Raw genomic sequence first — 24,580 nt, forward strand, 5'->3', positions numbered from 1 at the left:
AGAAAAAAAAAAAAAAGTTTATGGCTTTGCTTGGTAAAAAAGGTTCAACAAGGAGAAGTGCAAAGTCCTGCACCTGGGGAGGAACAACTCCAGGCACCAGTACCTCCTGGGGGGCACCCAGCTGGAAAGCAGCTCTGCAAAGTACCTAAGAATCCTGGTAGACACCAAGTTGAACAGCAGTGTGCCTTTGCCTCTATGAAAGCTAATGGTATTCTTGGCTGCACTAGGCAAAGTATCACCAGCAGGTCTAGAGAGATCCTTCTGCTGTACTCAATATTTGTGAGGTTGCACCTGGAGTTCTGTGTCCAGTTCTGGGACCCTCCAGTACATGGGAGACATGAGCATACAAAAGAAAGTCCAATAGAGGGCTAAGAAGATGACTGAGGGATTGGATTACCTTTCCCATGAGGAGAGAGCTGGGACTGCTCAGCCCAAAGAAGGAAGACTTGAGGGTGATCTGTTCACTGTCCATTAATACCTGAGGGATGGCACAAAGGAGACAGACCCAGGCTCTTTTCAGTGGTGCCCAGTGCCAGGACAAGAGGCACCGGGCACAAACTGGAGCACAGGCAGCTCTGCCTGAACACCAGGAAACACTTCTGTGCTGTGTGGGTGATGGAATACTGATTACCCAGAGAGGCTGTGGAGTTTCTCATTTAAAAGATCTTCAAAAGCTGCCTGAACAGGGTCCTAAGCAACCTGTTGCAGGTGGCCCTGCTTGAGTAGGGAGGTTGGACCAGATCACATATAGAGTTTCCTTCTAACCTCAAAAAATCTTTGACTCCATGATTCTGTGAAAAAGCTGTTTATACAAGTGCTGGTGTAGCCTGTGTCAGGTGCAGTTCTGTGGCAGGAGAATTTGCTCTGTACCTAATGGAAACTCATTGAGCTTAATTGGGAAAACATTGTGTGCATAAATCCTTTAGATATGATCCATTAAGATGAACTCAAAATAATAATAATAATCATAATCTGTAACAACCTAGTCCATCTATTGTAAATCATCTGCTGTCATCCAAAACAGTTGGAGAGACAGCCTTTGTGGAAAAAATTTGCAGTTATGTACTTATTTACTGAAAGGAAAACCTCAGTTTGTAGTTCATTGCATTCTGCTAAAGTGGTAACAAGTGTTACACAAATGGAAAATAGTTACTGTAACTGCCAACATAGGTTAGCGCTACAAGACCACCTAGAACTCAGTAATTTTTGGAAAATTTTGGACACCCATGTCTGTTTAACTAGAATATTTATTCAAACGTTATTCAAGTCATAAGTATTTTCTTTCAGGATAAAGCTTAACAATTTAACTACAATGACTGCTTTAATCAATATGAAAACTGCAACAAGAGCGAGTCCACCAAGTTCAGAATCAGTGCAAATGCCTTCAAGCTGCTTTCCAGGTCAGACATGTTTCAGTGATAGAGAAAGAAGGATCAAGTATCAGACTTTTCTGGAGTGACAGAGAGGGGACAATGACTTTGAGAGGTCTTTAGTATATGACTATATTTGACTTATGAGCTGCATTTTCTTGCCTAAGAAATGGGTCAGAATTTTCCAAATAGGAGGAACTTTGCCTGTGCTTATGGCAGTGCTGATTATTATACAAAATTTGCAACAATTATAATGCTAGCACCAGTACTAACAAACAAAGTCTAAAGACAAAAGTATTGAGTACAAACACAAAAGGCAGTCTCTGTTATGATGTATGTAATAATAACTTAGGTATTTACAAATCATTGGGTCCCTGCATCTCTTGACCTATTTCAGAGTTGTGCTGATACTACAGATTATACAACTTCAGAAGAAAGACCAGACTACAGTCTAAACATCCCTGACAGTCTGAGGGAAGTTTGGATATTGAAATTAATGACTTGCTTTTATCAATATCTAGAAAGTCCTGACAGCTATAATCCAGTTTAAGTCTGAAGGAAGCAATAATTTGGTTCACCTGTTTGGAGTAATAGCCAACTGCAGAACGAAATTTCTTTGATAAATATTGTGAAGAATAAAAAATAAGACATATGCTACCAATTTTTACTGTGTATTGTATATTCAAGTAAGCTATTCAACTGTCTTGATAGCTGACTGAATAATATTCATGAAATAATTTATTCAGCAAATACGGTTAGCAGTCACCAAATAATTTATGCAAAAGTATATTTTTTAGTATTCAGCCCATTCTTACAGATGGTTCATGATTCATAGGATTAATTTGCAGAACATAGACCATCCATATGTATTCACTGCAGGCTGGCAGTGCTACTCAGTTACATACTAATTAATCGTGAGCGAAATTTGTGTTGGGAGGGAGCTAAATGTTGCGAGTGAGTATCAGGAATTTTAAGGTAAATGATATTCCAGTTGTCTTTCAAACAGTGTTAATTCAGGAAAGTCTAAACAAGATTTGCAGGACTTCCTGCTAAAAGCTAAGGCACAGGAAATTACAGACAGTGCATCCTGTCCTCCCTGGACCTTAATTTGTATTGCAATGGTGACAAGCAAAAAAATGATCAATTACAATCAGTGTATACAGAATGAAATTAAACCAAATTTTTATGTGTGCCGCTGAAGAGTTTCTTCCTCTATTTTTTTCCTTTATGATCAGTTTATGAAGAAAAAAAAATGTTTGGGTGCAACAATGTTGTAATGTTTCCATATCTGTAGCAATTTGATAAGATCAGCTATGACTTTCTTCTTTTAATATGAGATTTGCAATAAATCTAGCACATCTATACCCCATATACACCCTTTTCTAAGTTACTGAGAAGACTTGAGTTATTTGTATTTTAATGTAGTCTTTGCTTAATATTTTACTTGCTAACTCTCATTTTGTATTAATTTTATAAATGATCACTAACGAGTCAGTATGAAGGCAGATACATTATATTCAATAAACAATATTGTTTGGTAGGTTTCATGTCATTACATTCCACTAACTTCCACTTCATAGATAAATTTTTACTTCTTGATTGCTTTACTACATCATCATGTGGAACAGGGCAGATTAAGTGAATATATACCAGCCATTTGCTGCCAGCAAATGACATGTCCTCCACTGATCCTCACTTTTGCCCTTCCTCTTGTTCTTATCTGTTGTCCCTGTTTAGTGAATCTGGTAAAGGGGAAAACAGATTGAAAAAACACTGGAACAAATAAAAAAGGCCATCTACCAATGTCTTCCTCCTTCCTTGTTCTTTCAGTCTTCCATAATATCTAATTTTAAAATGGAAGGAAACTGTAAGTAATTAGAAGAGTACTTTCTTTGAAGTCTTAAGTATTTCTTGTAGCTTGGAAGAAAAACCTTGTAAAAGGTCCCATAGACCCAGGGGTTCTGATCTATATCTGAAATGAAGGGAATTAAAGAAACCAAGGGAAGAAAAAAAATGATGAAAGACAGATTTCTTTCAGAGTTAATTTTTAAATGCAAGGTTGAGCTTACTCATGCTAAGCTGTTTTCAGGCTGTTTCAATCCTTAGGATCAAAAAATACTGGAAAGAGAATTTTCTTATACTGAAGTTGTTGGGGACCCTCTGTTACTGTGCCAACTCATATCAGAGTCTGCACCTGTTAGGTCCATGCAGTCAAGTAAAAGGGCACCTTTGTAGGGGTGGGAAACCTGGCTACAGTAAGTCACTATTCACAATTAAATAGTGTGTCCTATACAAGTCCATAATGTATCATGGAATTCTGAGCATTGGCAAGGAAAAAGAACTCCTGAAAAAATGATAATAATAATAGTAAAAGATTATTCTGGAGAATTCAAAGAAATAGTATCTTGTCCTCCCTTTGACCATCAACACAACTTCCTCTACAAGGTTACTCTTGAAGGACCAGAACAGTAGAAAACACAGTTTATGTTTGTTCATGGAAAGCTACAATATCTCCTTGTATGACTATCTTGACCATTAACTTAAGTAGAGAAATACTGCTATTTTTTAATAACACTGCTATAAAAAGTGGGAGGGTAGAGAATTAAATGCCATCTGAATCACAAATAAATAAATAAATAAATAGCACTATCATAGAGTAATTGACATGGTTACTGCAAAGTCAAAATAAAACCTGCATATCTGAAGAGGTGAAATAAAGAAGAAGTAAGAAGAAAAAAAAAATCTCACTTTAATTATTCAAAAAGATCTTCACCCACCCTGATATGTGCTGGAGGGACAATGCAGCATGATATAAACAAGTACATAAACAGCAAACAAAAAAACATGAAAGTGTGGGCCCACTGCTGATTGCAGCAGCAGACCTGGTGACACAGGACAAGGAAAAGGCTGAGGTACTTAATGCCTTTTTCACCTTCACCTTCATGATGATGTCAAATCTTCAGAAAGGGAGAGAAGGAGTACCCCATGAACTACAGGACAGTCAACCTCACCTCAGTCCCTGGGAAAGTGATGGAACAACTAATTCTGGGAAACATTTTCAGGCACATAAAATAAAAGGAGGTGATTGGGGGTATCTAGCATGGATTCACCAAGGGGAAGTGATATTTAGCCAACATGATAATCTATGGTGAAATGGCTTTGTTTTGGTAAATAAAAACAAAGCAGTGGATATTGTCTACACAGATTTCAGTAGGGCTTTCAACACTGTCTCCTGTAAGATCCTCATGGACAATCTGTTGAAGTGTTGAGTGGATGAGCAAACAATCTGATGGATTAAAAACTGGTTGAACGGTTAGACCCAGATGGTAATGACCAGTGGCATAAAGTTTAGTTGGAAGCCAGTAAATAGCAGTGTATCCCACAGGTCAATACTAGGTCCAATCCCGTTCATCATTTTCATTAATGATCTGGATGATAGGGGCAGAGTGTACCCTTGGCAAGTTTGTGGATGACACAAAACTGGGAGGAGTAACTGATACACCAGACTATCCTGTCATTCCAAAAGACCTAAACAACTTCAGAAATGTGATCATAGGAACCTTATGAAGTTCAACAATAGTAAGTGTGAAGTCCTGCACCTGAGAAGGAACAGCCTCATGCAACAGTATGTTCTGGGAGCTGCCCAGATGGAAAGCAGCTTGGCAGAAAAGAAACTTGGATACCAAGTTGAACATGTTCCAGCAATATGCTCTTGCTGCAAAGAAAGCAAATGGTATCCTGGGCTGCATAACTATACTGCCAGAAGGTGGAGGGAGGTGACCCTTCCCCTCTACACAGCGCTGTTGAGGCCTGGAGTACTGAGAGAGAAATGGAGCTACCAGTAAGAGTCCAGTGAAGGACCACAAAGATGATTGGAGCATCTCTTCTGTGAGGGAAGGCTGAGAGCTGGGACTGTTCAGCCTGGAGAAAAGAAGACTCAGGACTTCTCATCAATGTATCTGAAAGGAAGGTACAAAGAGGATGTAGCCAGGATCACAAACTGAAATAGAGAAGGCTCTCTCTGAAAATAATGAAACACATCTTTACTGTGAGGGTGACTGAGAAAAAAAAAAAAAAGTTTTAATTGCTGAGAATGACATTGGACAGTCAGGGTCCAGTGTCCCAGATGTATCTCTTCCTTGTCTTCTACTCATGCCTACCAGTGCTCTGAGGGTGGGGGCGAAAGCTTTGATGTTGTGCAAACACTGTTAATTAATACCCAAAACACTGCTGTGTTGTCAAGACTGTTAAGTCACAAATCCAATACACAGCAATATACAGGCTGCTGTGAAGAAAGCAAAATCCACTCCAGCCAGACCCAAATACTGTGATCCTGCCTGAGCATCTTGTCTGGGTTAGACAAGTCCCTTCCAGAAGTCCCTTCCAACCTCAAGAATTCTGTGATTCAGGGATTGTAGTGTATGATACATTAAGACTTATTTTCTTTCATCTCTTTTCTCGTTACTTATAACTGCCCTAGTGATTTTGAATGTATTTTAACATCCAAAATTAAGTGCAAAACATACAACTCATTTCCATATATACTCACAGATTTTATTACATACTCAACAATTCATGTGAGCCATTCCTCACAATGTGGTAATATTAAAACTGGAGTACTGAGCCATCCTGAGAAACTGTCATCAACACTTTATTTCAGTGTATCAAAGAGGAAAAGTGATCAAACTAGAGTCTGAGGGTGCTTGTGAATAACACTTATTCTCCTTTATCAGATACTACACATAGAATCATAGAATCATTTAGGTTGGAAAAGATTGTCAAGTCCAACCATTAAGTTTACATTTAATCAATGGTCTTTCCTTCCCATTTTCAATTAAAATGGTAGCTCAACAGTCATTTTCTTATCTTATAGGAACAATTCCAGATCAAATTAAAAATAACTTAAATTGATTTCTGCAATTCAAATATTAGATGTTTCACAGCTTTGCTTAGATGTAATACAATCAATATCAAATACTCCCTCACTACTGGCAATGTTTTGAATGCCATTATACACCAGTCATTCCCATATTTGTATAAACTCTTGTCATTATGGGAATTATAGTCTCAATAAGCAAACTAACTATTTTTATGCCTATGAATCAAAAATTTTGAGTATTGATTCTTCACCCAAAATCCAGTGATGCTAGTGATAGGATGTGCTATATTCACTGCTTGGAATGAACTTTCTGGACCTCTGTTTGTAATCACAAAACTCAGTTCAACATCAGCCAGGGGACACAGGTGATGTCTTCCTCATTGTGAAACTATTTCAATTATCCTATTAGCTTTTTTACATTCTCCCTTGTTCATTATTTTTAAGAGATACAATTCAGAATAACATTAAATTACGGTAATTAACAAATCTACCAGGAACAATGCACAATGTATTTTCACCAAGCTACTGAATATGTAACAGTATCATTTTCTGTTAAAATATGCAAGCTTGCATATTTAAGCTTAGAGAAGCCACAGACGGCTAATGTGGCTTGCACACGGCAGCATTTATTTCCAGAGCAGCATGACAAATGGTTTTGATATGCTATCTTCCATAGGCTAAGTTAGTGATTATTCAGTAATAAAGGTGCACAAGCCTGACTTCTAGAGGGCTTGATAATGTTACCTGCAATCTGGTTTTCTCTGACATCTATTTTATCTTTTAAGACTTATTTTGTTTGCCCTCTGCTTTAGAATATCTCTGCAGTCTCATCCATGAATTACAACACATTTGCTCAGGTCTCCAGCTGGATTCAGCACACTGCAAGCAAATTAGCTGTAGGCCAACTTGAAAATGCCCTTTTCCAAGCCAGGACTTGCCAGCCTCCTGACTGCTCTGTCTTGTACCTGGCAGCAGCTCCTGCTCCGGAAAGCCTGTACAGAGTTCCCCTGCCCTTGCTGGCCCTAGGCTGTGGCACTTGTCTCTTCAGTTTTGCCAGCACATCGCAGCCAAACTCAGAGATGTTAGTCTGACTGAGGAAGTCCTTTTTATCTTCTCAGTAATTTATAGCTTATATATTATCCTTTCACTAATTTGTAATTAGTGGGAAAACATTTTTTCTTTTCAGTTAGAAATGCACTGATTACGAAAGCTATTAAAAATGTTGACGTTTGATTATGGAATAGTATCTATTTAAAATGCTCTTCATGCACTGTCATTGTTTCTTGCTTGTAGCTCAGTAAGATTATGATGTTCTCCTTCACAGATACAGAAACAAGCATGATTATTTCCTTTACAAGCTTTTTATTATATTTCTCTAATTTCATTCTTTGATCTACAGAAATTTTTAAGTAATTTTCCATGGTACTTTTACAAAATTAAGATTCCTACCAGCTATTCAAATAATAGTCTACCTTCAATTGTTTTGATATGTAGTTGACTCAAGACATAGGTTTTAATGACGGTTAAAGAAAATTGAATTGCTTCAGCAAAGTAATTAAAGTTTTCTGCCATTAATAAAATCTACTGTAAGTATTCATGAATATTAAGGTTTTAAAAAATTCCCCAAATACTTCATGAAGTACTTCATGATTTGTGTACAGAAAATATAAATGAGGCTACATTATTTCAATTATAGATGTGCATTCAGTTAACAAAATGTACACACTGAATTTTGGTAAAGACAAATTGTAATCTCTTCACGTTAATTACTTCTTCAGGACTGGGTTCTCAGCAGGGCAAATAAAAAAAAAAAAAATTGCATGTACAATGTTTGGGTTTAATGTTTTCAACAAATGAAGAAAAGATGACTTTCCCCATAATCCCAACCTCCTGTTTTACTTTACAACACAATTGTAATGACCAGCATAAAACAGATAAAGAACTTACACTGTCATCTGTGCTGCTTTACAGCCCAATTATCACTGTTCATTGAAGCATACAAAAATAGCAGTTCTGCAACTCACTATTCATAAAATTTAATAATAAAACTATGTTAGTGTTAGGACTCTGACTTTATCCCCAGAAGTGCAAAGGAAATTTTACAGGAAGAGTGCTGTAGTCTGTAGTATGGCAGTATCAGAAGAGACACAATACTGTAAAAACACCTTTGCTGCTTTTAAGAACAGTTCAAAGCCTCTGTCAATACCTTGCTGAAAGAATACATGCAAAAGAGATTCTTCAGTGTTAGGTCCAACATTGTTTTTCACCACTTTCATTATTATTCCCCAAATAAGAGTGATTTAATACTGTTTTTGCCATCTAACTAAATCTGTCTTCTTCAGGGTCAGTAATGATAATTATTTGAACTAACAGGAAAGGCAAAGGCAGAAATGAGTATCTGGTATTCTCAACAAGTAGTCAAGTTTCTTTCAGGTAGCTGTTGAGAGTCACCAGCAGAATTACAGTCACAAGTGCTACAGCTTTTATTAGAACTACATGACCAAAAGATTTTGTGGAGAGGAAAGAATGAATTCTAGTATACCCCCAAAGGATTATCAGCAAAAATAAAGAGAGTATAAGCCATGAAGAGTCATTAATAAATTTTTTAACATTCAGGAGTAGATTGGACAAGATAGTACCTATGACAATAATATGTATGAGTGAATTCCTATACCCATGCGCAGTAGCACAGGTGGAGATGTAAAGAGCCATCTGCCTAGATCATAACCTGAGACTGAGGTGTGGAAATTAAAAATCCAATTACTCAAAGCCCATCTGTACTCATAAATTCCTAAAAGAAAATTTTGGATTAGTGAGTGAGTTCTTAGAAAGCAAATCTTTGACCATGATGCATATCCCATTGCAGACAAATTCGTCACGTAGAAGCTCTATTTTCAATGGAAGTTAAACCAAAGACAAATATGGCCAGTACATTTTAATGTGCTATGCCTAATAACAGGAGTTTTGTTCCTGAACTACATTAGAAGTTTCTGAGGTGTACATATGTGTTATATAGCATTGTATAATATAAAAGAACACAGTGGATTCAGCCAGTTATTTTGTTTTTCAAATGCAAGAGATATAAAGAACACTGCTGTTTATGTAAAAAAAAAAAAAATGAATTGATCAAATGTCTAATCCAGTAAAAAAACAAAACAAAAGCAAAAAAAATATGATGGATTAAATGGCCTTCCTGTTTCCCTAGGATTTCTCTTTTTTATTCCTGTTGTGCATGTTACCACTCAGAGAGAAAACACTATAGATATTTGTCATGCATCTTTTTATCAGTTTTATTTTGACCATCTAATTTTTAAATCAGTATTGCTGTTTCACTTCTAATACAGTAACCCAAAGACATTGCCAGCATGCAGTGAAGTGTGCATTTCAACTGCAAACCATTATTTGCAGAGAGTTTCAGGTGTTCTCCAGTACTATAAATTTTGGACAAACCCTTTCCTTTTAAAGAATGACTTAAAAAAACATTCCTGAAGTAAAAAGAACATTTTTACTACTGAAAGAAAAATGTCTTGTGATGTTTTCTGACCTTCAGACTCAGAAGCTACTTGGCTAAAAATTCTTTTTGTTTATTTTGAAGCTTTTTTTTTTTATATGAAGTTATACCTAGCTTCTTCTTCTGAAATTTGCCTTTTACAGTTTAGTATCTACCTTCTAGTGCCTTAACTTAGGTCTCATATATTCAATTACTCACATATTTTCCACTTATTCTTAATATGATTTTTTTTATTATTACCCTGTTAAAAGTTATTCTGTCATGTTGTATATGTAGATGTTTAATATGCATTATGATACGTATCCGTTTCTGGTGCTGATGGCAAAGGGATAACAAAGAAATTAAAATTAGAATGTAAGTTTTTCCAACTTGTCATGAGTTAATTTTCATTATTTTATCTTATTCTTGTCTGTAGTGAAGAGTAGCAAAATAATTACAGTGTGCTTTTGCATGTTTTAGTACTGCTTTTTTTGTATAAGATTATTTTTCCCTTCCAGTCCTGAGTAATGGAGAGAGTATATTTGGGTATTGCATCTAGGAAGACTTACCTGAATTACAAGTGTTGCTTTATGCTTCTTGCCATACATTCTTGGCTTGAATCCCACTGTTATATGGGTTCCAACAGTGCCCACTGGAAGAAGTTCTCCAGCTTGTGGCAGTACAACAAAGTCAGGATCACTGCCCGCCAGGAAGTATGCAGTGAATGGCTCAGGGTACCTACAGGAAAGCAAAGGAGGTTATTGTGCCTTTTGCAATATCTTAATACAATTTATTTTTAAAATAATAATATATTATATAATAATATTATTATATAAAAATATATTAATCTTATATATAAATAAAATATATTAAATATATTATATAATAATAATATAATTTTTATAATAATAATTTTTTATTTTTAAACATTCAGGCCACCATGTGGCATGACTTAGGAAATGTGGCAGCCCATGAAATGCTTGAACAATAACAGCATTATTACTTACAGAATAATTTTTTATAGTAATTGTTTACGTTTAATTATAAATATTTATAATCTTTATATGTAGGGATCTGCATACTAGTCTTCCGTTTAAAATATATTTTGTTATAAATATGATAATAACTAGAGAATAATTATAACATCTGTTTTTTTGTTTGATTTTTAAGTGTAAAAGTATAATGTGAATTATCAAAATAAATTTAATGTCAGAGTAGAAAATATACTTACTCTATTTAAAACCCCCCACTTTTCCAATCCCTAATCAAATAAAACTGACAAGCCACCCATTTTGTTAAGATTTATGACTAGAACTGAATTTGCAGTCTGATGGAGTACTAATAAATTAGGAGTGAGTTTGAAAGGCTTGAAATGAATATATGGAGAAATATAGTTTTCTATCAGTTTTCAAAACTTGTCATGTCTCACAGACCAAATACTTTGAGATACTGCAATAACAATAATCATGTTCCTCTACTGATACTATTGTACAACTGCAGTCTCATAAGAATTTTTGTCACAGGTGCTACTATTGATCTTGTCTAATTGCTAGCTTCATGGCAGTACCGTTGCACCAAAAGGAAACGTCTTATTCCTGGTAAAAAGAGTGGCTGCGCACTACCAAACAATCTTTAGACAATTCCAACATGAAGCCTATTTATCACAGTTTCTTACAGATCAGTTGTCATAAGCATTCTAAGCATGAAAATACATATATATTGCATTTTCCTGTCAAGTTCCCTTTAGTTTTTACATACATTTCCGAGGACAACTCTATTCCAGACAGAAAAAGAACAAAAGAAATTAAAACTAGAAATTTGATGACACGGTCAAGAAATAATTCACAACAATCTATCACAGTGTAACAGTGCAAATACTGCGCACACTTAGAAGGAAAATATTTTTAGTTGATAAAACTTAAAGTATGAAAAACTAACAGCATCTCAGACAAGAACGCTGTTCAAATCTTTTTATTCATGGATTGTTGCTCCAGAAATAACACTGCTTTTCAAAAAAAAAAAAAAACACTCACAATGCAATGGAATTTAATATTTTATGACAATTCAAATCTCTATAGAAATGTCCCACATATTTACGGGAAGTGATATTCATTGCATGGTATGCTGGGTCATGTTGTTTAAAAATAGTTTAAAATAGCTCTCCTTTTGTGTATGTTCTCACGGAAGGTTTTCTTAAATTCTAAAATACTGTCAGAAAAAAAAAAAAAAGTCGAACTGAGAGTTTGTAGAAGAAAACAGTGCAAGTGCAGAAAATGGAAACCAAAAAGCTTCCACCTCCTCAGAAAGTTAACTGAGATTTAGCAGTGCTACCAAGCTCCAATGCATTAGAGGATTGAGCCTAACTTTTCCTTTGGTTGACATCAAAGTGGTCAAAAGAACTGAACGTCTGAAAACACATTTCAGGTTTTGAGACATTAAGCTTATTCTGACATTTTCTTTTGGTGGTACCTAAAAAGGGGAGCAGCTGAGTTTATAGCACTAAGCTTACAATGGCCTGAGTTCCAATGTATATAGCATCTAAGCCTTGAGTCTTCACATCAGTATTTCCTATAAGACCTGCTCAGGTATGAATGCTTAAAGCATACCTACAAAATAAAGGACAAGCACAGGATGAGAAAGGATGCTACTCTTAAACTGAGTAGCAGAGTAGATCACTCATCGAAAATGTCTGAGATAACTACTCAAACCCTGGTTCTGTAAACATGAACCTGAACACAAGTCTTCACTTCCAACAAAACTGCTCTATTGACTAGATATAGGAACATTTTAAGAAAACACTTTCATTGTCTCCTGTTCAGTCTGTTTTCTAGTAAGCACTTAGGGATGACATGCCCTAATAAACACATTTTGTGTTCATAAAACGTACAAGTGTGACTTAGACTACAGAAACAGTGACTAAATGTTAAGGGAGATGGAAGAGGCTGCATGCATAGAACACAAAAAAGACAGAAAAGAAAATAAAGACCTTATTCCTGTTGAAATTGCATCTTAGCAGGGAGTGATGCAACAGCAGATTTTTTTCAGACACCATAAATAATTCCTTAGAACAGTCAGAGAGTTCACATGAGAAAAATCTATAGTTTAAGTCCTGGCAAGGGAACAAGACAATTTAAATGAAACTGTCACAAAACCAATCTACAACTGTGCACACAAGATATTTGCCAAGTAAGAGAAAAAAATCTTCTTGCATCAAATTTGTCAGAATATAACTTTCAGAAAGAAAAATAGAGAAAAACTAATAAAATGCTTTCAAAAAAAGATCTGCATGCTTTGTATTGATACAAGACAGTAGATGCAGCTGCATTTTTTTGTGTGATGAGTAAAACATATATGCATGCACATACAGACATATGAACACATATATACGTACCTAAAACATCCTCCTTTCCTCTCCCTCCCCTCCCCCAGTCTGGAAGTTTTAAACAAACCAATCAAGTCATATATTGGACATAAAAAGTTCCTCAAAGTGGTAGCTATGTCCAGTAAGGAAACTAGAAATTCTGGCAAATTAAATGTATAGCCATAATATGATAGACCAAAAAAGAAAGATTTGGGTAACAGTACAAGAACTAATGATTAATATTTTATTCATGCACATTCAGATACAGGAACCTTTCACAGTGCCTCTACTGATAAATCTTTTTTTTTTTTTCTTTTTGTGTGTTATAAGTATATCTAAAGATGGCTTCTCAAGAAAAACAAAAACAGTGTTTTCACTGATGTTCACATTGGGGATATGATCTGGCACCCTGGCTAACTTGCTAGCATAAGTAAATTGCTTGTCATTGTCATTTTCTCTTGTACACAAAAAGCTGGACATAAAGTTCCCAGAATAGCACTGAATTTCAGACATTATTCTTTTCAGTGTCTGTGTGTTTAATGTATAATTAAAAATTAATAATTTTGTGGCCTAAAATAATTAAAAATTAATTCCTCCTTTTCTCTTTGATTACTGCTTCAGGTGAAACCACTCTGGAGTTAACGTTTGGCTTCTCATTTCACAGCCATGAAAGACAGTGATGAGACTTTCTATATTTTTTACAAGAAGGCTTTTGTTTAACTCAAGAGTGGCAGATACTAACATATGCGATAAAGTTTAATGATATGCAGAGTTTTGAAAATACATAAGAACCAAGCACAAAGGAATTAGTAAATACAAGTGTAGAGGCCATACAAGCCAGAGGAAGTAAATTTGTCTTCCCAACTTTGTGTTCCATAACTACAATCAACAGTTTTATATTGCTGTCAGATAATATACCCTCTCCCCTTATTCAAATAATGAACAAGAGTGAATAGTAATTTGAATTTAAATAATAATTGGACAATGAAATCATGGCAACAGGAAGAGTGGAAATTGAGTTAGTATTTAATAGACACATTTATAATTGCTCCTTTAATCTTTACTTCATAGTAGTTTAAATAGCAGTTCATGCTCATAAGTGCTCTCATTTTTAAATAATTTTTAAATTAGTAAACTAGTAGTGAATAACACCTTAAGTCTTCAAATAAATAAAACCTTAAAATTTATAGTCCCATAGAGATCTCACTGCAAAAGCCTATAAAATAAATGGGCACAGCAAAACTCAAAATATAGGTCTTCATTAAACTAAGACTCAAAATAACTTTAATATTTACTTACCTCTTCCTCAAACTAGAGAAGCAGTAAATTATTCCTACAGAAATTTATTATTTTACAAAATCAGTATTATGCAAACTATAGTTTAAAAACAACCCACAGATAAAATGTATTTTTTAAATAAAAGAAAATAAAAGAAAAATAACATAACCTCTTAATTTGTAGTGTATGACTTCTTAATGAAACAAAGGATAGAAATCCCATTTGAAAATGTTGCAACGAGCTTCCAAAAATACTTTATCCTAAATAAACTTATTGTCACTTGTAGTTAACATCTGTTGGATGTCACAAGAAATGTTACTATATAGTTATCAAATTCTATAAAATTATTAGTGATAGTTGGCATGAGCTAGATGATTTCTCTTCTATAAATATTGACTATTAATAAAAAAAAAAAGAGATCCTCATCATTCATCAAAATTGGTTCTTTTATGTGTCACAAGCAACTCTGGTTTAATTGACCACTCTAAATCCTGATCTCTGGACATCAGAAAAGATTTAACTCCAATCATAACTATATTGCTTCAGAAATACTGCTTCAAAATCAAAGGACTTTCAAAAATACAAAGAAACGGTGCATGACAAGTAACTGTCAGCGAATGTTTTTCTAGATATTACATCACTTCTGCTGTGCACATGTTGTAAAATCAAAGCAGGAGCTAGAATTTTTATCTTCACGACATGTTAAGATTTCTGTCTCATTTCCATTCTACCCAGGAGTACTATGCATGCAAATAGATGAACTGACTTTTCTGGCTTGAAGAGGTCCAGGTCCCACGGCTAGACACAGCTCCTGGCTAAATGTGTTAAATGCCAGGTATTGTACTGTTAAGAAGGATGATTATAACTGCTGTATTGTTAATATTTTCTACCAGTCTACGTTGAGACTCCAAAATGGAGCTCAATTAACTTTTATATTTTGCAGCTGACAGTATGTGGGAGATACTAAGAAAAAGAATTCTCTAAAATAATGGTAGAATTTCACAGAACTTGGTAACAAGGGGGATGATGTAGGAATCCAAGCCTGTAATGTGCACAGCAACTTAAAAAGGAGGGCAAGGGTGAGTGTACTGAAAACTTGATGAATGCATTTTGTTGCAGCATACATAATCCTGGCTCATGGTAATCCTAACGAATTAGAGCCATGATTATAGTAAAATAGAAATATTTCTCAAAGTTTTAACTTTTTTGCTTTTCCTTTGCAATTAGGAAAGGTACAAAAAAAAAATCGGTTGCTCACTATTCTTCAGTCAACATTAAAATTTATGTTGTTTGATAAAGGATTTATTTTTTTTATTGAACGTTTATTCTGTGTACTAGGAAACGCGCATAGATGAAGTAAGGAAAATATCCATAATGGTGTTCAAAATATGAAATGTAGGTAAGATAACTAAGTCTTCATATGCAGTTATTCTAAATCCTAAATTCATCTTCTCATTCCCCTGTTGACCTGTTTGGTTCTCTTTTTATTATAGCTCAATTGCCGTAATCAGGTAGAATCTTGGATTTTGCAGATACCACTCTGTGGAGACCATACATGTATCGATACGATGCTTCTTGCTTTTGTAACAGGTGGTGCTGCCTAAGTATATTTTTCTGAAGCATACTTTGAGTTCACTGGAGAACTTGCCTTAATGTAGCAAATACCCTGTTTGTGATAAACACAAGATTGGAATGAGCGGCTGGGGTGGAAGGACAGATACTGGATATGGGAAATGACATATGATTAGAACAATCACGTGGAAAGCTAGAATTACATTGGTGAAAGGAGGCTCTTTATGTGAGAAATAAGCAGATAGAAAGGGCAAGAGAGAATTATCCACCATCTTGACTAAACATTCAGAACTAATGTAATTAAAAAAAAAAATAAAGTGAACATATTGTTCATATGTATATGGTAGCATTCTGCTGTAGCTGCATACAACTATTTAAATGTGAAGAAATAACATCCAGCTGTCAAAACACCACTGTACTGAAATACAAAGTAGTAAATATTCTCAAGAAAACAGTTTTGTATTAATAAAATAGTACTGATCCCAATACAATAAAATTTATTAAAAGTATATTAAGAATTTATTTTCAATAAAACAAATACTGAAAGGACACTTTGCTTAAACATAAGCATCAATTTCAGAAAACTTATCCCGTGTTTCAATTTCACAGACCAGTATAGAAATAAAACAATAATTTGAACTGGATATCAAACAAGTTTCTTCAACTTTTATTTACAGGTAAAACATTTTATCTATTCTTTTTGGTTTATACTGTTGACAATCCATAAATCACTGTCATTCAATAATACATTTATTACTAAGCCAAACACTAATGATAAAACAAATATTAGAGGTTTGTACCAAAGCCAATTACCTCTGCGGAAATGTTGCCAAAAGATTTCAGCTGGTATTGAATTAAACCTACATTTATGACAAATACCAAGAAAGGTTAATTGTCAAATCTGTAGACAGTTTTTAAAAATATATATGATTTTTATTTTTCATACAGCAAAACTGTATAGCTGCATCTCAGTGTCTGTTGTTAGTTATTGATGCAGATGTTGCTCATTGGAGGCATGTGAGCACTATTTAAATGTACTATTTGCATGGACTCAGAGCTTTCATTATCGTAGATCATTGTGAACAGCAGAGCAACTCATTTGTAACTTTTAATTATTTGTGAAGCAACTACACCAAATGCGGCTATGGGTAAGTTGGGAAATCATTAATTTACTCCAAAATACTTCATACGAGTTTAAATTTTGCTGGGGAGAAGTGAAATTAAAAGAAGCCTGCATTTCAATTGCAGCAGCTGTATAGAAAAGAAAGCTAAAACCATTGGCTTCATACGTTTGTAGTAGCCACCAACGGTACTCTGTGGACTGTTTGACTTGGTATTTAAATGAGAATTTTAATCTGTCCTTATTAAGATATTAAGCCTTTATTTCGTCTGTGGTTCTCAAATATATTTTTCTTGTTGTTGCATCACTATGCAACCTACCACCCCCAAAAGATGCAGAAGTTTTATAAGTGAAGCCAATGCAATAACTCTATCCTGTAAGTAGCAAATAACAGAGGGGGAAAAGGACACAGCAAAAAATATATATTCTTTCTAGCAGGTTACTTAGAAAACTGTCTCCGTTTTCCCTCCCAATTACTCTCAATGAACAAGTGCCATGAGGCACTATCTATCGTAAGAAATAAAGACAGAGAGTCACTGGGGGAAGAGAAGGGAGTGGGTTGGAGACAGGGGAGATAGGGGCAACAGAGGTGTATAGGACACCTCTTTTACATACATGAACTGCTTCTTTATGGGAATGGGTTACTAATTTTTTACTTCAACGGAGTGACCATTTTTTCAGGAAGACTTAAAGAATGGCACTCTATACCCCAACTGAAACTTTAAAACACATTTCAATATTTCTGTTTTCTTTTTAATCTAAGTCATTTGAGTTATTCAAGCATTAAATTACACCTGTAATATACAGGTTTCTTATGTAATTGCTTTTAAACTGCAGATCCTGTACGCCACATTTTGTTTGGCTCAGTGTTCTATTTCTGTAACAAAACTTCCACCACCAGAAAGATCCTAAGCAAGTCAAGGGTAAGATAAAGCATATAAATCTCACAGAGCAGTTGTTCACACTATTTTCAATATCACAGAATCACAGAATTTCTAGGTTGGAAGAGACCTCAAGATCATCGAGTCCAACCTCTGACCTAACGCTAGCAGTCCCCACTAAACCATATCCCTAAGCTCTACATCTAAACGTCTTTTGAAGACTTCCAGGGAAGGTGACTCCACCACTTCCCTGGGCAGCCTGTTCCAATGCCTCACAACCCTTTCAGTAAAGAAGTTCTTCCTAACATCTAACCTAAAACTCCCCTGGCTCAATTTAAGCCCATTCCCCCTCGTCCTGTCACCAGGCATGTGGGAGAACAAACCAACCCCCACCTCGCTACAGCCTCCCTTGAGGTACCTATAGAGAGCGATAAGGTCACCCCTGAGCCTCCTCTTCTCCAGGAATATATTCACTACATGCAAGCTTTATGTTTTGTCTTTGAAACATATTGGAGAAATACTTCTTATGTAAAATAAATTTGAAATTTGTTTAAGGGAAAAAGAGAATTTGTGTTCCATCATGGCTCCTTCTTTATATAACTATAATGACTCAGGCTTTATAGTACCTTTTATAGAGAACATTAGCTCTCTTCGCTACTATCAAACACCTACCAGGAGCTTACAGTATTGCAAGAGTAATTGCTTCACTTTTATTCCTGAAACAGCCCATTCTATTGAAGCAGTTACCTTGAACACTGTGATAGTAGCCTTTTTCAGAGTCCTCAGTAATTATCAAAACTGACAGCCATCTAAAAGCTGGAACAACAGTCCATCTCAGGTGCACAGCTTTTGGAAATAAGCTCTTTAAAAAGTCTGCTAGAACCAAAGACACTTCTTGCTGGGGATGCTTCAAAACCATGTATCTACCATGAAAATTACTTATCCATCAGTATATTTGGCATGCTTTTGTAGTGGGTTTACATAACAAGGTTTTGGTAGCAGTGGGCTGGAGGAATGGCTTCTGTGAGAAGAATCCAGCAGCTGCCCCGTGTTAAGTAACAGCCAGTTTCAATCAGCTCCAAAAGGGAGCCACTGTTGGCCTGAGCCAAGCAAATAAGTAATGTTGTTTGCACCTCTGGGAGAGCAGATTTAAGAAAGGGAAAAAAAAATAATAATAATCTCAATCCTTTAGAGAGGAGTGAGAAGCAGCCCTGCAGACCTCCAGGTGAGTGCAGAAGGATGGCAGGAGATGCTCCAGGCACACAGCAGCAGTTTCCCTGCGGCCTGTGGAGAGGCCCCTGGTGGAGCAGGCTGTCCCCCCCTGAAGCCCATGGGTCCCACATAGAGCAGATCTCCACGCTGCAGCCCCCCCATGGGTGGAGGAGCCCCCGTGGAGCAGGTGGATGTGGTCTGGAGGAGGCTGCGGCCCATGGAGAACCCCCACAGGAGCAGGCCCCAGGCCGGAGCTGCAGACCATGGAGAGGAGCCCACGCAGGAGCAGGGGTTCTGGGGGGAGCTGCCCCCCACCCGTGGGGGACCCGTGCTGGAGCAGTTTGCTCCTGGGGGATGGATGGACCCCGTGGGACAGAGCCGTGTGGGAGCAGTGCTTGAAGAGCTGCTGCCTGTGGGCAGCCCCCGTAGGCTCAGTTGGGGAAGGACAGCATCCCGTGGGAGGGACCCCACGTGGAGCAGGGGCAGGGAAGGACCATGAAGAAGCAGTGGAGATCTGTATATATATCAATACAGCATCAGGGACTGACCGCAGCCCCCATTCCCCCATTTCCCTGCCCTGCTTGAGGGGAGGAGGTGGAAGAGGGTGGATGGGGGGAAGGTGGTTTTAGTTTTTCTTTGTTTCTCGTTGCTCTAGCTTGTTAATAATAGGCAATAAATGTTACTAATCTCCCTACTCCGTGTCTGTTTTGCCCATAGCAACAATTGTTAAGTGATCTCCCTGTCCTTATCTCAACCCTTGAGACCTTTTTGTGATATTTTCTCCCCTTTCCCTTTGAGGAAGGGGAGTGAGAGAGCAGGTGGCTGCCCAGCTGAGTAAAACCACCACAGCTTTCTAGATGTATGGTAAAAAGGAAAAAAAATAAAAACAAAAAAAAAGTAATGACCAAAAGAAATAAAAATTCATGAACTAGTTTGATTTTAAGCATCATGACTGTCTTTCAGGTTCACTGTTTACTATTTAAAACTTACTTATTAATAACACACGTTTTATTCATTGACTTCCTGCTGTATACAAATAACACTATGGGTTCTTTACAACGTTAGGAAATGCTAAGAAAATGATGAAATGTATTTGAAAATTGTGTTAACAGATATTTCTGCAGAACTTTTAAATAGTATACGTAGACCAGTAACAAAGTAGTGATGAATCTGACAATGTTATGCAGTGAAAGGGCAGGGTACAGATGAATTCATAATATCCATACATAATAAAACAGGAATGCCTTCAAAAGAACTGCACATTAAAAAAAAATAAAATAAAATAAAGCATAATGCAAAGAATTGTTTTTAACTTGCTTGAAGTATAAAGTACTTTGAAAAACAATCCATTACTGAAAGCTTTAAGCATTTAATAGCAAGCCTTTAATATCTTGTCACACCTTCCTTAGCATTGTGTTCCATACTTTACGCTGAAAAGCATTTTAGGGCAAAACCTTACTTAAAACAAAAACATTTGGATCTATTACATAATTTTTCTTTTAAGGGGCTATATACTAATATGCAGAATATTTGTGCTTCTTACAGTATAGCTTCAATATCCCATTTGCTAGCTATACAATGCAGCACTTGAAAGTAATGACGTATTACTGAAATAGATGCAGTTCAGGTATGCTTCTGTTTCCCAAATCTGTTTTGAGTGTGAATTTAATCCACAGAAAACTACATAAACATTTCATCATAAATATTTTACCTTGTCTGGCTTGTAAGCTTAAAATCAACAATAGATTCCTTATTTAGGCCAATTGCTTCAATGTTGATGACATCATCCACTTCTGGCTCTGTAGCAATGAACAGCATGGGAAACTTCCAAATACCTCCTGTAGTGCAGTGTACTACTAGAGTTCCTTCATTCCTTAAAATTTCAGACAAAAAACATTAATTTTATTATAAAACATATACTCAGTAAAATAATATTCAAAATAATCTTCAAGTGTGCAGAACAATACTATAGAAAAATGAAAATACAAATGGCTTTAAAATGGAGTATGTTCTTAATTTTACATGGTTTAGTAAGTAGCTGTCACCCTTTGACTGTAATGTAGGCAAAAGAAAAAAAGTATGTAGAGCAAAAGAAAAAAAGACATAATATGAAAACAAAATGATGGGCACAGCCAAGAAATATGATTCTTCTGTTTACTCCATTGGGTTACACAAATATAACTCAATTTGGTTTACTTGTTATTCTTTAGTTGTTGTGGTGTTAGAGGTGAATTTAATGCAGAACATGTTAGCTGTTCGTATTAGATTTAAATAGATCTGTCTTAGTATGTACTAAGTACTCTGTAGATTCTGATGATGAAAAAAAATAATTTAGCTACAGTCTTTCAGCACTCTACACCAACCCTTATAGTTCTCAAGTACATAAAGATTAAAAACAAACAAAACCAAAACCATCCAAACAAAAACACTCACAAACAAAACAACAACAACAGTAACAACCACAACAACAACAAAACACACAAAAAAGGGTAGAGTAGAAGACAAAAAGGTTTCAAAATTAATCTCCCCTCTGACACAACAACACTGTGTGGAGTGGGTGGATAGTCTTCCTTAAAGGTTTGTTCTTAATTTCAATAACCTTGTGGAATACCGCAAACACTGTTCCATCCTGACTCATAAAAATACCTTCTCTGTACACACAACTGTGGAGAGCAAGCAGGGACTACTGCTTGCTCTCCCTGGTAATGCTGACCTCTGAATTTATTGCATGTTTGGGCAAGCTTCTTTCTAGCTTACTCCTGTACCCACTTGACTGCTTCCAAAGAAAGGTGCAATTTTTCTCTCTCTTCAAAAGGATCTCTTTCAGTTTCTTTTTAGAGAGGTCTATCACAACTATAGAAGAAGGTAATATTTTTTCTGTAGACTACCATTGTTACTAGGGCAGTAGAGATTCGTTTTCAAATTCAGCCATCCCATGCAACCAAAGAACATGTAAAGTGCTTGTCTAGGAAAGTTTATCAAAACTGACAAGCCACCTAGTCTGTATGCGTTCCATGAATGTTGAGAACAATTAATTTTCATTGGAAATCATAATACTTTCAATACTCTAATGCTTATAAGTAAATTGATGCACACAGAGACTAAAGCAATAAGCCAACAGAATCATCTAGCAGGCATTAAAAAGAAATACTATAGGTTTTAATATCAAAGTTATCATAATGAGAAGCAGCAAGTGAGAAAACTTAAAATAATAAATTTCAGAGGTGAAAAAAAAGTGATGAAAACAGTGTAGGGAGGTAGTGATCAGACTGAATCTTATTGCATTTTCAATTAGTAATAACGAGCAGGGACCTACCTCATTGGTTTGTTAGGTGCAAACACTATATTAAATATCAGCGTTATAATTCCAGATTCTGGATCCCGTTCTCTTTGAATCAGATGCATACCAACTAAAGATTCAAGCTGAGATTTAATTTCATTTGACTGATATTGTAATTCATACAGAAATTCCACTGTTGTAGAGAAACCTAAATGACAGAAGGGAAAAAGATCAATCTGCATGCACTCAAACCTCACACAGTTGGACAGATATTAGTTACAACTTGGCCTTTTTTTATTAAAAATGACAAATAAATGAAACTAGTAATTACCCAAAATTTGACTGATTTGCTCCTGACTGCATAGCAAGATCTTCCAATTTCATATAGCATGCTACGTTGTATCTGGTAAAATGGAAGCTGGAAAATTTACCTAGGAGAGGGGAACAATGATAGCAGCATTGTCCTGGCTACCACTTCTGCATTATGTTGAGGTATTTCTGTTTCATAAGGCAAATGTAAATCGCAAGAATGTGGTACTATTTTTGAGCAATGTCATTGAGACAATCTCAAAAAAAAAATCTCATTGAGAACATCATTGCCATTGAAGGCTACCAAGCTGAGAAACACGTTACAGAAAAAGAAGAAAGATGCTGCTATCAGCCACTCTTATTCCCCACAGCAGCTATGAAAAGGCCAAGGAGTAATGCATAAGAATAAATAGCTATGCTTCTTGAATAAAACACCTCTTTCAGCTGCAACAGAGAAAACTGGTATTTAGTATAAAACAGTAATTTGTGCATAGAAGAGAATGTTTCTATGAGGAATAGAATCTCAAGCTACTAATCTGTTTAAAAGTTTTACATGTTTTATGGATGGAAAATCTTTTACCACCATCACTAAATGTTACAGAAGATTTCATCTTACTGTGACCACATATCTCAGGGCCCATTTTGAACTTGCACAGTTTAGTAAAATGTGCTGTGCAGAATTCCTGTTTATGCATCTCTGTATATGCTGGCTATAGTCAGCTCTGGAGTTAATTCCCAAGGCCTTCCAGTTTGGAATTCTAAAATGCCAACTTCACACTTCTTAGTATAAAAAGTCTATATCCCACAGAGACTGTGAGATTGCTGAACACGTTACTTCAGTTTTGCTGATCTGTCATGCTACCCAGTGTCAGAATACATCCCTGAAGAGCATGGAGGTGTGCTACCAAGCATGTAGCCCTTTCTCCTTTACTGAAAGGAACAAGATCCTTCATGATCCTTCTAACTACTTCAGCAGCTAACAAGAAGCTTGATTTTTTGTTGCCAAGATTTTTGTAACGCAGAGATTAGACCTAAGAGGTGTATCAGCTTATATCAAAACATTTCTGAATCTTTAGATTGTATCCTTTACACAGACCTCTGGAAGATTTATGGTAGATCTAAGAGCTACACAGATATACATTAACATAACATTAACCAACATAAAGAATTAGAGGTCATGGTATATACACACTCAGTACTGAATATACAGGATTTCCATGTATTAATCCATCTGTTATAAATGGTTTTTATTACTATGTGTACTTTGTTATAGTGAAATTGAATATGAACGTTTTTCCTACAGCTTATAAAATTCCTGGGATCATCCTACATTGTTCCATACTTTGTTGTTTCTCTTTTCAAAAAATACGTTTATGCCATGAATTCAGATTTCAATACAGCCCAAGGCTTGTAACAGACATGCTAGACATGTCAGAAGACAAAGATTTAGACATAAAAATTAACTTTTTATGGGAGACAAAAGATGACATAATTTAAAGCGTTCCACAGTGGGAAAATTACAACTGTTGAGCAGATGTTTCTTTCAGCAGTTTTATCACAAAGTGCAGCTCAATAAAAGTTTATTTTACTGTTGAGATACTAGGAAGAAATGTTGTGAATTGCAAGGTACTTTTAGTATCCAAAGACATTTCAATATAGTACCTTTTAGTCTTAAGAAATCAAATACTTCTAATTTATTTTTTTTCTACTCCAGTCTGTTTTCTAACCTGTTCAATGCTTATATCAACCATTTATTTAAAATATTTTAATATTTAAAACACCTAAGGAAAAATTAGGTATTCATATGTTCTAACATTTGAAAGTTTTG

General features: G+C 35.7%; 1 protein-coding gene across 1 annotated transcript in view; it reads right to left on the reverse strand.

The window, feature by feature from the left end:
- CFAP47 (cilia and flagella associated protein 47) overlaps window positions 1–24,580 on the reverse strand; it is a 300,477-nt gene that overhangs the window by 3,762 nt on the left and 272,135 nt on the right. Inside the window, exons 60-62 of the mRNA XM_084506723.1 lie at window positions 22,480–22,651; window positions 20,875–21,036; window positions 10,309–10,477 (exon numbers count right to left, since the gene is read on the reverse strand). Coding sequence (XP_084362849.1) covers window positions 10,309–10,477; window positions 20,875–21,036; window positions 22,480–22,651 — 503 coding nt within the window. The remainder of the gene's footprint in view (window positions 1–10,308; window positions 10,478–20,874; window positions 21,037–22,479; window positions 22,652–24,580) is intronic.

The sequence above is a fragment of the Aythya ferina genome (assembly GCF_964211825.1).
Source record: "Aythya ferina genome assembly, chromosome: 1".
NCBI lineage: Eukaryota > Metazoa > Chordata > Aves > Anseriformes > Anatidae > Aythya > Aythya ferina.